General features: G+C 47.8%; 1 protein-coding gene across 1 annotated transcript in view; it reads right to left on the reverse strand.

Annotated features, from left to right (window-relative positions):
• Positions 1 to 17,284, reverse strand: part of SLC24A3 (solute carrier family 24 member 3) — a 161,392-nt gene that overhangs the window by 36,572 nt on the left and 107,536 nt on the right. Inside the window, exon 6 of the mRNA XM_040247322.1 lies at positions 8,871 to 8,945. Within this exon, the coding sequence (XP_040103256.1) occupies positions 8,871 to 8,945 (75 nt within the window). The remainder of the gene's footprint in view (positions 1 to 8,870; positions 8,946 to 17,284) is intronic.

The raw sequence follows: 17,284 nt of genomic DNA on the forward strand, positions 1-17,284 counted from the left end.
AAGCCTAGCAGGTGCAGCTCAAAGGCTCATGAGAGGACCTCCCTCCAGTCACCCCGAAGGAGTAGAGAGAAGGATGAGGAGAAAGTGGCCACCTTTCTTGGTAACTCACTGTTCCCAACAAGACACTGAAAAAGACATTGATTCCATCAGGTTTTGTCCTTTTGTCATCTGTCATTATTGCATCCAACAGGCTGGCATTTGGATGAAGATGTCAAACCAGGACAGGAAAAAAGAAGTCAAGGAAACTGCCCTATGACCCAGGTTGGATGGTACAGAATCCATTCCAGTCGCTTTTATATAATCACTAGCTTTCAAAAAATCCAAGAAATCATGGAACGGAACCAATGATTGAAGTTGGAAAATGTTTTCTATTAATTGAAGTTAATTCAATATCAGTCTTGGGCAACAGGATAGAGCAATCAATTTGTAGCTACTTAAGAGAGCACAAGATACTGGTGAAGAGTTGATTAGATGACCAATTTAATGTCTGTCTCTGGGGAGGGCAGTCGACACTCAGTAATATGAAAGCAGCTCTAAGGAAGCCTTATTTTGTGACATATGACAGATGGGGGTAGGGCTCTATATGTTTTTTAGCTATTATCCTAATGATCATAGCAGTCAGAAAAACCAGAATGGGCTTACTATCTTAATGATCATAGCAGTGAAAAAAACCAGAATGGGCTTAACTGTGCAAAGGAATCCAAAGTGAGAGCAGAATTTACAGGGAACACAATGTCAGAGAAATAGTGGGGCGTCCCACCCTTGGAGGCAAATGGTGTGGAGGGAGAGAGAAGCAGAAATTTCCAGACCACAGAGGCAATGGTGCTGCTGCCTGACCCTAAGAGCCCCAAGGACTAAGCCAGCCTGTGGCCCACTTGAGAACACAGTCTGGGTTTGATCTCCCTTCCTCAAAAGGATTGGGTGGAAACACCAGGGGGCCTCCCAAAAGAACAATACAATGGCTACAAGGGGCTAGCAATCCGGCCTTTGAGAGCATCTGAATGGAAAGAGGCTTGTTTGTGGAGAGGAAGACCTGCCTGTGGAGCCTGGCGGCGCCTGGAGGAGGCGGGTTGACTGATGCTCGCCCACACAGGACATCTGCCCTGTTCACGGAAAGGTCCTTGGAGGCAGCACATCTCCAGGGCATCCCGAGGGAGCATGGAGCCAGCCTGTCTCAAAACTTCCAATGCCAAGGACAGTGTTTCTCACTGGGTGCTGCTTATGGCTGGACGGAGTGGATTTCTTATTCCTTAGAGATTTTATTTCACTTAATTCTTCTAAGACAAGTGTTGCATATCCCTCTGTATTTTCATGGCCTCTGTGAGTAAAGCTGAAGCTCCAGTACTTTGGCCACCTCATGCGAAGAATTGACTCACTTGGAAAGACTCTGATGCTGGGAGGGATTGGGGCCAGGAGAAGGGGACGACAGAGGATGAGATGGCTGGGTGGCATCACCGACTCGACGGACGTGAGTTTGAGTGAACTCCGGGAGTTGGTGATGGACAGGGAGGCCTGGCATGCTGCGATTCATGGGGTCGCAAAGAGTCGGAGACGACTGAGCGACTGAACTGAACTGAACCGTGAGTAAAAGATGACAAAACGACTTCCCCCACCCCCGCCTGGACGGGTAGACCAAGGAAGAAGAAAATCTGAATTCACTCTCCTCTTCTGAAATGGAAACGCGCCCCCAGTTCCAGCCGGCTCCCACTAGGTGGCGCTCACGGTCCAGCCCCGCGCCTGGCCGCGCGGCCCCGGAGGGGAGGATGTGATGACGGAGGACTATTCCCCTTCTGGGCTCCCGGACATCTTCTGGGCAGAGGGCAAGCGCCTGTGGACAGACAGCCTTCCGCGGACGCCTGTGGCCAGCCCACCTCGGTCACGTTCGGGAGGCAGCTCCTTCCTAGGGCTCTGGGATGCTGACGGGTGGGTCCCTCATTTACACTTGCATGCGATCACTGGCCCTACCAGGGTGCGGATGGAGCTGACCTGGAGCTGACCTGCTGACCTGCCCCTTTTTCCTGGATGTTGCAGCGGAGTCTTCAGGAAGCAGTGACAATTTATTTTCTTGGGCTCCAAAATTACTGCCAACGGTGACTTGCAGCCATGAAATTAAAAGACTTACTCCTTGGAAGAAAAGCTGTGACCAACCTAGACAGCGTGTTGAAAAGCAGAGGCATCACTTTGCCGACAAAGGTCCGTATGGTCAAAGCTATAATTTTGCTAGTAATCACGTAGGGATGTGAGAGCTGGACAGTAAGGAAGCCTGAGCGCTGAAGAACTGAAGGTTTCAAATTGTTGTGCTGAGGAAGACTCTTGAGAGTCCCTTGGACTGCATGGAGATCAAACCAGTCAACTCTAAAGGAAATCAACTGAATATTCATTGGAAGGACTGAGGCTGAAGTTGAAGCTCCAATACTTAGGTCACCTGATGCGAAGAGCCAACTCATTGGGAAAGACCCTGATGCTGGAGAAGATTGAAAGCCAAAGGAGAAGGGAGTAGAAGATGAGATGGTTAGACAGCAACACTGATTCAGTGGACATGAATCTGAGCAAGCTCCAGGAGATAGTGAAAGGCAGGCTGGTGTGCTGCAGTCCATGGGATCACATAGAATCCGACATGACTTAGCAACTGAACAACCACCACTTGGGGAAGTAGCTTTCTGTTCTCTGCTGGTTGTCTGAAACCAGGCCCGCGATATCCCCTGTAACATGTGGCCCCAGATTTGCTGCACAGCTGGTCCTGCCCTTTGACCCACACGTGGTTCCTCCAGATCAACCTCAGGCTTTGCCCTAGGCTTTCCAGGTGTTCCAGGGACCAGCTAAACGGGAATCCACAGGAGTAAATCTGAAAAAAAAAAAAACCACTTTTCCTCCAGGCCTCTGGGAAATAGATGGGCTACCATGGAAACCAGCTTTTCAGTGTTGGCGTGTGGTCTAGAATTCTTCCCAGAGACAGGCTTCCATCAGACAGGCGACTCCCTGGATGACAGAGCATCCCAGAGACTCGAGATGGGACTGCAGGGAATGGACCACCAGGGGTTGCAGGCCAGTGGGCCAGAGAGAGAGGCTGGGCTGGCCCTGCACTGTGCGGCGGCCTCGGGTTGGCTGGTTATAGGTGGTAACCATGGCTGGGTGGCTGCCTTGCTGAAGCTGAGACCTTGTAGCTGGAATCGTAATCACTGGCACCATCAGAATTTTAAGCAGTGAAAGTAAAAGGAGAAAATCAACACCATCATTCTCTTTCAAGAGCCTGAAACCTTGAACATCCTCCCCGCTGGGAAGGGAAACTGCTCCCTGCAGATTCTCCCTCCTCAGCTACAGGTGCCCTCAGGAGATGTGCCGTCTTGGAGGCCTGCCTTCCCAGGCTCTGGGGCCACGGGTGTGGGTGGGTGGCTTAGCTGAGGCTGCGGTGATTCCCTCTAAGAGGAGTCAGATGGGAAACACTGGAAAACAGCCGTGAGGCATGAATATGGTTTCCACTTGAAGAGTAAACAGGAATTGCCACGTGAGGATCTCCAGCGGGCTGACCTGATGGTGCGGGGGCTAAGGGAGGGGGGCAAGGACAGCTGGTGTAAAGGCAGGGCTTGAGCAGAGCCTGGGCAGGGATTAGGGGAACAGGGGGCCCTTTGGTTTGTTTGAGGAAATTGGACGTTCTCCACATCCTTCCCTGTGACAGTCTTCTGGCTGCCACAGTCATTCCTGCTTTGCTGGGCCCTGAAATGGAACCGTGAGCATGAGGGTCTCAGGGTCCCCAAACTGGAGCGAGAGGAAGGGGATCAGTGGGGACAGGCCACGGAGCCCAGGGGCCAGAGGACGGTCATCCCTGTGGGTGCCCGGTGTCCCTCCTCTCACAGAAGGGAGAGAGATGATTTCTGGACCACTGAAGATGAGTCATCTTAATGAAAGACTCCCAGGAGAGGGAGGCTGACGTTCAGTCTCTGGGTAAAGAGGTGTTTCGGGCGCTTCTGTAGAGGTAAATGCATGTTAGGTGCAGTAAAATCAGACTGTATGAGGCAGGTTTTGTTGGATGAAAAACCTGAATTCTTTGCTGGGCTGATATAGTTGTGCATCTTCTTTTCTTGCTCTGGGAGACCTGAGGGGCAGCTACCTCACCTCGGGGAAATTCTTGGATTTCTAGAGCCTCAGTGTTACCATCTGTAAAATGGGACTCCTACCACAGCAGCTTGAGAGGTCATGAGCATTGAACTAGGGAACTTTCATCGTCAGGCCCAGTGCTGTACTCAGTCCTGTGAAGTATGGAGCCTGTGCTTGTTAAAAGGGTGAGAATGTGGGTATACTTCCCATGGAAGGGTTTGCTCTCTACATCCATGCTATCCAGATGACAGGCGCTAGCCACACGTGGCCACATGCACTGAAATTAATGAAATAAGGTTCGGTTCCATGGTCTCACTAGCTGGCTGTCAAAAGCTCAATGGCTCAATGGGAAAAGAATGTGAAAAAGAATAGATACATGTATATGTATAACTGAATCACTTTGCTGTACACCTGAAACTGACACGACATTGTAAATCAACTACACTCCAGCATAAAATAAAAATGAAAAAAAAAAAAAAAAGACCCCAAACGCTCACCTGCCTCGTGGCTGCCATATGGGACAGTGCCCTCCAGGCTGTGGTTGGGTCAGCTCACCTGTCTCTCTTTGTCCCCATGGAATCTCCTTCAGAGTTGGGGGCTGCATTGAGTCGGGGGGAGTGTTATCTCAGATAAGCTCTTTCTGCTGTGCCAGCACTTAGATTGCCCCTGGGGCCCCCCAACTGCCAATGGCCCATCTGGCCCTTCTCCAGGAGGGCAGCACCCCCCAGGCTGGATTTGGGAACCTCGATAAGTTATCTGGAGCCTGTCTCATGGGGCTCGCCACGTTCCCGGGCTACCCCCACCCTAGCCAAGCTTCCCTTCTCCTGATGCTCAAAATCCCTGATCTTGAAGCAGAGATGAAGGGTAAAAATAAAGCATTCCTTTTAGGGCAGCTGTTAGACTGATGATGAAATGAATCATTTGCATTTATGTAAATTATATGATTATGTAAATTACAGTAACATTTCAATAAAGGAAACTATCTGGCCTGCTGGGATTTGGAGAAAGCAGACAAGGAGGCCAGAACTCCCACAGTCAGTTGGGGGTGGGTCCTTGTTGTGAGAGAGAGGCAGCCAGAGGGACTGTGAGGGTCTGCGGACTATCCTTCAGGTGGATGGGCGTGTCGTCAGGCATGGGACAGCAGCCGGGACTCTCTCAGGACCTAAACGGTGACATCTCTCTTGCAGAGAGAGACCCAAGTCATGGGGCGAGCCTCCTGGGCCACATCCGGCTTCTCCAGGGCCGATGCGTCCCTGTAGAGTGTCCCCAGGACTAAAGGGGGCACCTGGCAGGGCAGGACTCACACCATATGCTTCAGAGGAGGTGGGCTTGAACATCAGCAGCATAGAAACAAACTAGAAAACAGCAGAGAGCAAAGGCTCAGTGCGTCCCAGACACCGAACGGAGCCCCTTGTCTCTAAGCTAACTGTTTGGAGCTCTGCTGGCTTCAGGACATCCCTGCTGTGTTTTTGCTTTGGGGCCCGGCCTCTGCATCAGCCTCCAGGCCAGCTGTCAAGCAGTCCAGGTAGGAGCACCCTATCAGCTCTCCCTGGCCCGGGGCCCCAAGTCTGTCAGAGCAGTCGACTTTCCCAGTGCTTCAGATCCCCAGCCCTTACGGATTGTCCTCAGGGCTGCTCTGCCTGAGCGAGTGAATTTAGAAGCAGCATCTGGTCCCTCTTCGTTGGGACTTGCCCTCCAGGTGAATGAGCTCTTCATTGTGGCACCTTGGAGGCCCATCTTCTGAATATTTCAGAACCATAAAAAGGGGAGAGAGTAAAAAGAACAAACCCAAAGAGTTTAATTATTTGGCTGGTTGGTAATTCTTTCTGGGTAAGAGGTGAGCTTCTAAGTACAGGACTTTTCAGTGCCCATTGCAGGGTCCAGTGGAAAAGCTTAGTGTTATGCAAGGAACCACCGCCCCCCGCAAAAAAAGTGACGATGTTTCCATGACACTAGGTGAAACAGAAGGAGGAGACTAGGAAACCTTGACAGAAAGATACAGCGTGTGGAGCAGAAGCCTGGGGCTGGCGCATGGAAGGGGTCTGGGGACACTGAGAAACCTCCTTTGCCAAGTGCTGCTCTTCGGGTATTAGACTGTTTTGCTCCTCACGCTGTTTTAAAGTCTCATGTGAAAAGGTCTCCAACAACAAACAGCTGTCAGAAACCCAGACCACCAAGATGCCACGATGCCTCCTTTTTCCGGCTCTCCACGTGTATTTGGAGATGACACCTGCCCCACAGCAGGTGAACGTCTGAGGAAATAGTATCCGACTGTCTTTGAGATTGAGTTTCTGCAAGTGCAGTGGGCGCTGCTGGCATCAGAATCATGATGGAAGATCTTGATTGAACTGAACTTTCCTGGGTCCAATCCCAGGCCCTACCAGATTAAAAACCTCTGGGTTGCATGTTTCTGGGAGGCACGCGGGGCATGTCAGTGCTGCTGAATTTGGAGAGACACCATTTAAGTCAAAAGAACCAGGACCAAACCCCCAGGACTCAGATGTTCTCTTTTCCATACCTCCTAACAGTGGAGAAATGTAATTTTTCTCAAGATCATAGAAATATAGGCTCGACGTCGGCTCGGTAAATACCCAGTCCAGCCTCTAGGTCACAGCACAGAATCACTTGCTATTGACTGTCGCCATCGGAGGGAACACAGAGCCGCCAGCGCCCCATGCCCAGCTGGCTCAGGTCTGATTCATCCACAGTAGGTGACTGCTTTGCTCAAAGACCCTGCTCGTATGAGCGTCACCCGCAGCCCAAGGAAGCAAAATTGCCTCACTTCTTCACAAGTCATTAGCGACGATATATTTGTTCTGTCTCAAACACGTCCAGATACACTTAACAGAAGACAAGTTATTTCACACACAGTTCCAGGAGGCGTCTATGTGAAAACAGAGTGAAGCTGAGTCTGCAAGTCTTCTGACAGGTGTGGACATCACAGAGTCCTTGCTCCAGGGGTGGGGTGGGTCTTGGACTTCACTGTTCTGTCTCATTACCTTGTCTCTAGTGGGGGTGGGTGGGCATCTCTCTAGAATTCAACAAAGTGGAGAACTGCTTTCATTACCACCCCCGCCCAATACATCTCTTGAAAAAAATGACTTTCACAAATCATCCTAAAATACCTTGACAGCAGAAGAGCTGAGCACATGTGATCTATACCAGGTGGGACACTGCAGGACAGAGCTCCTGCAAAGCATGTTTCAGCAGTCTGGGCTGGGTGAACAGAGGCCTCTAGATCTGGGGTGATTGAGCCTCTTCCACAGGTACAAGAACACAGAGCTCATGGGTGTCCTCAAGTCTGCTGACTGGGAATTATACAGATGGAGTGTGTGTTCATCCCAGTGTGGGCGTCTGAACCCTGCTCCTCCTTGGGGCTGGTCTCCATTCTCCTGATCACCTGTCACCCTTGGAATGTGGGGGCTGTGGCTGTAAACCAAGATCTTTGCTGTAGGATTTGCTATTGACTGAAGTACCCACCTGATTCCTTGGGCAAAATCTTGGATTAAATGTCACTTTTGACTTATTTGCATGTGTGTATATGTTGGTCACTAGTTGTGTCCAACTTTGTGACCCCATGGACTGTAGCCTGCCAGTCTCCTCTGTCCGTGGAATTATCCAGGCAAGAACACTGGAGTGGGTTGCCATTCCCTTCTCTAGGGGATCTTCCCGACACAAGGATTGAACCCCGGTCTCCTGCATTGCAGGTAGCTTCTTTACCATCTGAGCCACCAGGGAAGCCCTTATTTGCATAGAGATTTACAATGAAATACTATACAGGTAAAGTGCTTTGTAAACAGGTAAGTAAATCCTTGAGCGGATCTATTCCTGTCCGGTAGGTGTGAAAACTAAGACCTGGAGAGACTGATTCCTCTAAGGTCATGGGAGCGAGAGAGAGAAGGACGGGAAGTCAGATCTCCCACCCTCAGCGTTCTTTCTGCTTTGCCGTCCTTCTATTCCTGGATGGCTCAGCCTGGGTTTGTCCCCACAGGAGACCTGGAGCCACTGCTCATTTAAACAAAGGACTGGCATTTGCAGGTGTTCTTTGCAGAGACAGCATCTGCACGGCTCTGAGGACTGATGGAGGTGGTAAGTAGGGGGTGGCTGACAGTGATGCTACTTGTTACATTACTCTGCAATGAGCTCTGTCAGTTCAGGCCAGAGATGCAAAGAGCCTCAAGTAAGATGGGCTACAGGGGGCACACTGTGGAGATCTTCACAAAGTGAAAATCCATAGGACAATGAAGCCAATGCATATGGTGGGAACTGGGGGAAGACCTGTTTAATATCCTTCCCAGGCTAGGTGGTTAGGATGGGAGTGCGGGGCTGGAATACAGGAGGAGGTCCAGCCTTGGGGAACTCATTCTACGTGTAGAGACACTTGGACCTGGGACAGGAAGTTTTCCAGTAGAGACACCACTAGGGACACAGTGTGGGGTGTCCCCATGAAGGCGGGAATGGCCACAGGGAGTGAAGGACAGGCAGGATGAGGAAGGGAGGTCTATACCCGGGGACACTGAAGTGAGTTATAGCAGAGCCCATGAGGAAGGTGAGAGCAAAGGGTCCTGAGAATCCCGGGAAAGCAGCAGGGGACACTCATGGAGCCAGGTGAGCAGAGCCACCTCCTGTTTTGAGCACCGGAACCATTGGGCTGGGTTCTGGGTGACCAGAGCAGCTGCCTCTATGCGCCTGTTCCACCTGGAGGAGTCCCAAGTTGCCCCAAGCTGAGAAGGGTGATCGGGAGAGAAGAGGCGAGGTACCCGGCACACACTTACCACGATGAGCGCGACCACGGACAGTGTGTAGTAAATGGAGTCCCTCAGCAGGCACCAGGAGGAGAGAGCCACGACCTGGGGGGAAGGGGCGGCAGGTGAGAAACAGGACACGGACCGTGCGAGGGACACAGCCCGGCTCCGGCGTTGCAGCCAGTGACAACCCAGACACAACTCAGTGCTCCTCTCTCTGCCCTAGGCCCAGCCCATCTGCCAGTCAGCAGGAATTCACTGAAGGTCTTTAGGTACAGTAGTCTGGTCTCCTGAAAATCAGGTGCCAAGATGGGTTTGAACCTGCCAGGACTTCATTATAGGGAGATGCCCAGGAGAGAAGACAGGGAGGGAGCTGGGGAAAGGGGAGAGCTGCCCATCTCTTACTCTGATCTGTCCCCCGAAGGAGAGGCAAGGCTGGGTTAGACGGACTATCTGAGGAAGGTTCTGTAAAACCAGGTCGAGGTCTCCCAGGAATCTGCCAGCCTCGGTATCCTTGATGCCAAGGAGAAGGGAGGAGCCTCCTGACTTGCTGTCCCTGCCAGCACTCTGCAGAGCTGGGCATGCCCTTCTGAAGGCCCCCAGCCTCTTCTCTCATCTCTGTGATATGCCTGGCCTTGTTGGCACTTGACCTCTGGCTTAATCAGAATTTTTAAAAGACTGATTTGCCTACTGATGTGGAGAAAATGCTATCTTAGATGTGGTGGCTCTGCTGAGACCAGTGGACACTTTGCTGGAGGCTAAGCAGCCTTGGCCTCCTGTGTGTGGACTTCCTGCAGGTGAAGGAGACCCCTGGCGCTGAAGGAGGGGAGGGGATGGGCGGGGCATTGTGGGTGGAGGGGCCCTGTTCTGGAGGAGAGTGCTCTCCCCTGGGTAAGTCCTTCAGAGTCTTTCATGGAGGGAAACCTGGTATCTTCCCTCTGTTTTGCAAAGCAGGTACATTTTTGCAGACTCTTTGCAAAAGGAGCCTGGGAGAGTCCTAGGTCAGAGGTGCTTTCTAGGCTGTCATTCTCACTCTCTCCCACCTCCCTAGGAAAGTGTCAGCCACCCCATGGCCACAGGACTCATCTTGCCTCATAAGTGGAAAAGGACACAGCCAATGCTACTCTGAGCTACAATGACAACAGGGAGCAAAGACAATTTGAAAAGGGATTCCAGGGACACCACCTTTGGTGTCTCTTCCCTCCTGGATGACTGGGTCCAATTATAAAGAAAAGATCAGGGCAAAGCCAAACCAGAGAGGGTATTCTGGATTCAAATAACATGAAAGATATGGCTTAAATAGAACTAAAAATGAATAACGAGGCCAGCCTCTTTCTGGTAACACACTCTTCCACCACTGTAGGGACACTGAGTATTTTCTGTGCTAATTTTGCCTTGCTTGGTTTGGTATTTGCAGATCCAAGTTACAGATGAAGGGCTTATCAAGAAAAGGACTTGTGCCACAAGAATCACTTTAGAACAGAGAGTCCTCTCCAGCCTTTTATCATCTCTCCTTGGACTGTTTCCTCTGAGAGCCTGTGGCCACCACTCACCATCTACGGAAGAGGACAAATTGGACTAGATTGTTCACGTTCCATCAGGTCATAAAAGGTGGTGAATATTTTAAAATTTATTATAATTAAGCAAATGGACTTAAAACGCGTGGCAAGTATCAACTCTGAATTTTCTTAAAAATCAGTTGGATTTCTAGTTAAAGATAGGTGGACTGAACATCCCAGTACCACTGCTGTTTCTTGTTATACTATAACAGGGTTACAGCAAAGGGATTTTTTTTTTTTTAAACAAGACATAAACCTAGGAGAGAAAGAGACTAGAAGAATTGATCAGAGCAACAAAATTTTGGAGGCTGGAAAGCAGAACAATTGAACAAAGTCTTTCAGCTGGCAGTGGGCCAAGCTCTAGAAGTGGTGGTAAAGGTGGCCTGAAAACGGGATGACTGCAAGACTGTTGCAGAATTTAATCCCACCTAATACTATTACAACAGTGTTAATCAACTATCCTTCAATATAAAATAAAAAAATTTTAAAATAATTTAACTGCAAACTTCTTCCCTCACTTCAAATAGACCAGTGACTGTACATCCGCCACCTTATCTGAGACAGGAGACCTGGCATTTACAGAAGAGAAGTTTCAGAAACAGAAGAGAGGAAATGATTGAATAAATAATTAAAGGGAAGTTCTCAGAAGTTAAGGACTTTCATTTTTCTGACACAAAGGACAAAAAGATGCACACAAGGCATGTCATTGTGAATATTCTGAATACTGGAACCATAAAAGAGTCCTAGAAGTCACTGGAGAGAGAAAAACACGATGATATACAAAGAATAATATTTCATTTCTCAGCCAGAGAGCTGAAAGCTAGAAGACAATGGAGGAGTGACTTTGAAATTAGAAAGGAAAATGATTTCAACCTGGAATTCTACACCTGACCAAATTGCTCATTAAGTGTGAGAGGAGAATAAAAATAAAAGTTCAGTTATCTCAAAAAATTGACTTCCTACGTATCCTTTTCCAAAAAGCTGCTAGAAGATTGCTCCACTAAAACCAGGGAGTAAAACACCTGTTGCATAGAATGTTGGCAAAATAAATCCTCACATCAAACAAGAAAAATCTATTGTAATAAGGAAAGATCTCCAGAATGGTGGTGAAAGAAGGTTCTAGAGAGATGGTAAGAGGAGGTTCTAAAAGAAACTTTTGTAGCTGATCAGAAGACGCAGCAGAAATGACGCCAGGAGGACAAAATCAATGGGATATCTTACGGTTCCGGACCCACAGGAAGAAGACTGGAGAGCACCGGGGACAGAGCCCTGCAGCCTAGAACAACAGCAGCAGAGACAGCCATACACCACGGGGAAAGCACAGAGTGGCCGGGGACAGAGCCCTGCTGCCTAGAACAACAGCAACAGAGACAGCCGTACACCATGGGGAAAGCACAGAGTGGTGCAGGGAAGGAAGACGAATCGTTGCCTAGTGTTGGCTGAGCTATAAACAGTCATCACACAGTCAGAATAAACGCAGTGCAGACTGCTGTATAAGTAAAGTGATGGTGTGAGTGTTTGGTGAGGATGGAGGGCTGGGCATTTGGAGTGAGCAGGGCTGAGCGCTGAAGAATTGATGCTTTTGAACTGTGGTGTTGGAGAAGACTCTTGAGAGTCCCTTGGACTGCAAGGAGATCCAACCAGTCCATTCTAAAGGAGATCAGCCCTGGGTATTCTTTGGAAGGAATGATGCTAAAGCTAAAACTCCAGTACTTTGGCCACCTCGTGAAGAGTTGACTCATTGGAAAAGACTCTGATGCTTGGAAGGATTGAGAGCAGGAGGAAAAGGGGACGACAGAGGATGAGATGGCTGGATGGCATCACTGACTCAATGGACGTGAGTCTGAGTGAACTCTGGGAGCTGGTAATGGACAGGGAGCCCTGGCGTGCTGCGATTCATGGGGTTGCAGAGAGTCGGACACACCTGAGCGACTGAACTGAACTGAACTGAGGGCTGAAAAAGACCTTAACCCTCCACACTGTAAAGCCTTGGAAAACACTTAAAACTGAAAGGTCAAGTCACTGCTCTAGAAGCACCTGATCTGGAGACACGGAGTGAGTATCAGGAACAACCAAACTAGTGGAAAGCAGTTGCCTCTGAAGGGTGGCAGGTTGGCACTGGTGGGATAGGAGGAAGCCACCTGGAACTGTTGCCTCTTTAAGCTCTGTGTGTATAACTTTAATGAAAATAAAAACTAAAATAAAAATGAGAAAGTGTAATGCAAGTTATCCATTTAGATTTACTGTTCTACGAAATACACATCCCATTAGGTCTAAATGTCAGATTTGCCTGGATACTGATCTACTGTATCTCTTTATAAATAGAATAGTTTTTAATGTATAGACCATCTCCACACTTCAGCTCTAGATTCAAAGCCTACAATTACCCAAACCAATTAAAAATTTATTTATTAAATTAAAAAATGAAATATAGTTGATTTACAATGTTTCAGGTATACAGTGAAGTGATTCAGTTCTATATATATATACATATATATTCTTTTTCAGATTCTTTTTCATTACAGGTTATTTACAAGATATTGAAGGTAGTTCCCTGTGCTACACAGTAGGTCCTTGTTACCTGTGTCATACAAATAGTGTGTATATGTTAATCTCAAATTCCTAATTTATCCCTCCCCCATCCCCTTTCCCCTTTGGTAACTGCAAGTTTGTTTCCTATGTCTGTGAGTCTATTTTGGCAAAACCAATTTCCTTTCTATAGAAGCAATGAACTGGAGGACAAGAAAGGAGTCAAACCAGAGAAGAATGATTCCCCAGACTCTCGAGGGTATTAAAGCACCCTTGATTCTGCAGCATCTACAGAGAAAGCTGTGATCATGACCTGGTGTCCTCTACTTTCCTCTTCTGTGACCACTACTCACAATAAGAAAGACTTATCTGACACCTCCTGCAAACAAGAGGGCCTGGAAGGTTTATTTCATTCAGTTCTACAGCAACCAATAAGGTGGGCACTGCCACCCTCACTGGCTGGCAGTGTGGGCATGGCCAAGCTGAAGTCTTGAACACAGTGGTACAACTAGCAGTGGGATGAGGGCTGGGATCTGAACCCGAAAGCTTGGATCTCATGGGCCTGACCCCACACACTATGCTACTGCGAGTAAACAGAGGCAGGGTGGAAGCAGACACCCATCTGTGACATCCCCCGTGGAGGCCTTCTTTTCTCCATGACCTCAAGCCATTGGGCAGGGGCATTTGGTGAGAGACCAAAAAGCAGTGATCACAGCCTCCCAGGTGGCTCAGATGGTAAAGAATCTGCCCATAGTGCGGGATGCCTGGCTTCAATCCCTGGTCAGGAAGATCCCCTAGAGGAAGAAATGGCTACCCACTCCAGTATTCTTGCCTGCAGAATTCCATGGACAGAGAGGAGCCTGGTTGGCTTACAGTCCATAGGGGTGCAAAGAGTTGGACACGAATGAGTGACTAAAACACTTTCACACACTCACAGCTCAATATAAAAATACACTGCTTTAAAGAGAGCCCGAGCAAGAAATCAAGGCAGAAGGAGTGACCACAGAGACTGCAGACAGGGATATGGACGTGCTATGGACATATCCCAGGAGGGAAAGAGAAAACTTGGAAACTATTCCGTTTAGGTAGTTTATGTTTTCCTTCTTCTTCTTCTTTTATTTTTTAATACCAACACAGCTCATTGTTTGGTGATGGAAGTGTTAGCTTTTCCACAGACATAGATACACTGATGCTTGGGTCCAAGCCACTCTCTCTGCTTCTCAGTGGAGGGCCTTTAATCTCTAGACAGAGGCCAGCACCATCTGACTTAGATTCCGAATGCACCCGTGGCCACAGAGGGATCTGTCAGCACCCTTGTGTCAACATGCGAGGCTCTTTGGCATCTGCCGGCAGACAGCATCTTCCGGAGCACTCTGCAGAATGAAGGGTCCCCAGAGAAAGTCAGCAGTAAGTGACGCTGCCCTTGACCTCATTAATCAATAATACAAACGGCGAGAACTGTAAGAGGTCACCACTGGCAGACTCCTCTGTAAATTAAAGCCAGAGGCTCTGTCCTTCCCCTTTCGCTCTAGGAATCCCTCCCAGCTGGAACTGCATCTTGATATTTCTCTTCTATTTCTGGAGTGCATTTTGCACTTCTTCTATTGAATATGCAGCTTCAGTTTCCTTCTTATAATTTCATTTAATTTCAGAGTGGCATGAGGCGAAAAGACAAAAAAAAAACCCACACTTCTAAAACAGAGGAAAACACCTCCTCCTGTATTCAAATACTGAGTGATCATTTGGAATTCTGACTCCTGCTAGGAAGTTAAAATTAATTGTTTATGATAGAACTATATATTTTCTGTGCATGGATTTGTATTGCAAATCTCCATATATCTATTGACATATATGGTAATACATGTACATCATACATGTGGGCAGATGGCATATATAATACAATTTAATATTTTTTCCTTGATGGAGAATGGGATTTGACATCGTGGACACATTTTAAAAAGAATGAATATCCTCAACTCATGAACACTTTGCCTTTTTAAAAACCCGTTTAAGCAGGCAGAACACCATAACAGTTACATGGCATAAACATAACACTGCTATCACTTCAGAGAAATGTTGTTATTTCACACAAATTTCATGGAAAAGGGATTTGAAAATCATAACATGAGTCTTGTTCCAAGCTTTTGAGCTGACACAGTTCCCACAGCCAATTCTTATCTCAGGCAAGACAGCCATGAGATTTGGAGGAAGGCTGGGGTTCTAGGGTGTCCCTCACATGGTCTGAGGGCATCCAATGGTGCTGGAGGTCAGAGCAGCTGATGGGCAGGTCTTGACACTGCTGTCTCTTCATTATTCAGGTACTCGTTCAAAATGCTTCAGTCCTGGGAAAAGTCACCTAAATACAAATGGCTCCCGCTTTCTGGAAATTTTCTACTGAGAATGGACAGTCAGAGTCAGGCCATATAAAAAGACAATGATAAACTGCAAAATAATACTATGAATGTCCTCTTACTACTCTTTGCAAACAGGAACAGAAAGTGAATTCATATTTAAAATTTTACATTTTCCCTAAGAAAACCCACTCTGAGTTCTAGTTTCATGTAAGGAAAACAAATGACAAGTGAAGAAGCTGCTACTGGAGACATATTTAAATAAAGATGAGGCCATGTTGGGACCATGCAGGCATACAGCAGTCTCCTGATGACTTTGCATTGACCGAACCGAACCGAACAACCACCAGGGATGCTGTAACGATCCGAACTTCCCAATCGTTTAGAACATTAGGTGTAAGAGCTCTCATGTTGGATGTAAATGCGGCCTGCTAGGCCTTCAAAACCTGGTAGCTCAGAGTGTTCTCGCACACATCAGAATTCTCGGGAAGACAGAGCCACCTTAAGGAAGGACTGTGTGGGCATGAGCTCCTGGGAACAGGCATGGGGCCTGTGCTCACTGCCAGGCACTGTTGCGCCAGCACTAGGGACATATGAGTTTGCCTATAAAAGAAGGGCATTTAGGGTAATTTCAAGTCATCAGATGTGTTTTCTTAGATTCACCCAGAATCAGAGCCCAGGGCAAGATTTGAGTGCATATCCTTTATTTGGGAAGTGATTCTACAAAACACTGTTGGGGAAAGTGAGGCAGGTAATGAAAAGATAAAGACACAGCAGCAGGTGACTGCGGCGAAATCCTGGTGGGGCGCTATCCTGGGGGCAGGTGCTATCCTGGTGGGGTGTGATCCTGGTGGGGTGCTCTGAGGAACCCTGGAGAGCAAGCCTCTTCCATATCTCCTCCAAGGGGAGAGTGAGCTGGGGTATTTATCCACCTACTTCCACCAGTCACTGCTTGAGGGCTGCAACCAGAATGTTCATTCCCTGGCCAAGAAGAGCCCTCAGATAGAAGAATGCAGGCTCTGGCATGGGGAAGTCAGGCCAGTGGGAACTCAAAAGGTGAGGATGAGGGGTCATGGGAGGGGACACTTGCAGTGTCTGCTTTAACCCTAACCGTGGATTTACACAATGATCCAATAATCCGAGTTAGCATTCACACACACACACACACACTTGTAAGCTCAAAAATACAACCCATTGTCTATACACATCACACTTTTTTTATCCATTCATCTGCCAGTCGACATTTAGGTTGCTTCCATGTCCTGGCTGTTGTAGATATTGTTGCAGGGAACACAGCGGTGCATGCGTCTTTTCAGATTACGGTTTTCTCTAGAGATACACCCAGGAGTGAAGTGTCACAAGAATTTGCTTATATGTGGAATCTCAAAATGCAACACAAATGAACTGACTGGGAAGGCAGACCTAGATCCACAGACATGAGAAACAGATTTAGCGTAACCAAAGGGGAAAGGGGAGGGAGGGTAGATTAGGATTTTTGGATTAACAGATACGTTAATATATATAAAATAGATATCCAACAAGGACCCACTGTATAGCACAGGGGACTAAGGTCAATATTTTGTAACAACCTACAAGGGAAAAAAAATTCTGAAAAAGAATAAATAGGTCCATAGGAACCACCACAGTGAGAAGCTTGCGCACCACAGCTAAGAGAAAGCCCTTGCAGCAATGAAGACCCAGCACAGCCAAAAATAAATAAATAGTATAATTTTTAGAAAAGATGCTGGGAAACCACCCTTTTGTACAGTGAAGAACCAGGCCAGAAAATTCCTGCTCCCTTCCAAGTTTTCCTACTTGATCTATTGAAAAGACAGTATAAAGAATTCTAAAGCACAGTGAATTTATTTATTTTTAAATTTATATCATTTGGGTTAGCAGACAGGTACACATCAGAGGCAAGTATTTCCTCATTTTATCAATTATAAAGCCTAAAAGGACAATGTCCAGGCTTGAGTGATCATTTTACTTTCTTGATCTGTAACGC

This window comes from Oryx dammah, unplaced genomic scaffold (assembly GCF_014754425.2).
Source record: "Oryx dammah isolate SB20612 unplaced genomic scaffold, SCBI_Odam_1.1 HiC_scaffold_10, whole genome shotgun sequence".
NCBI lineage: Eukaryota > Metazoa > Chordata > Mammalia > Artiodactyla > Bovidae > Oryx > Oryx dammah.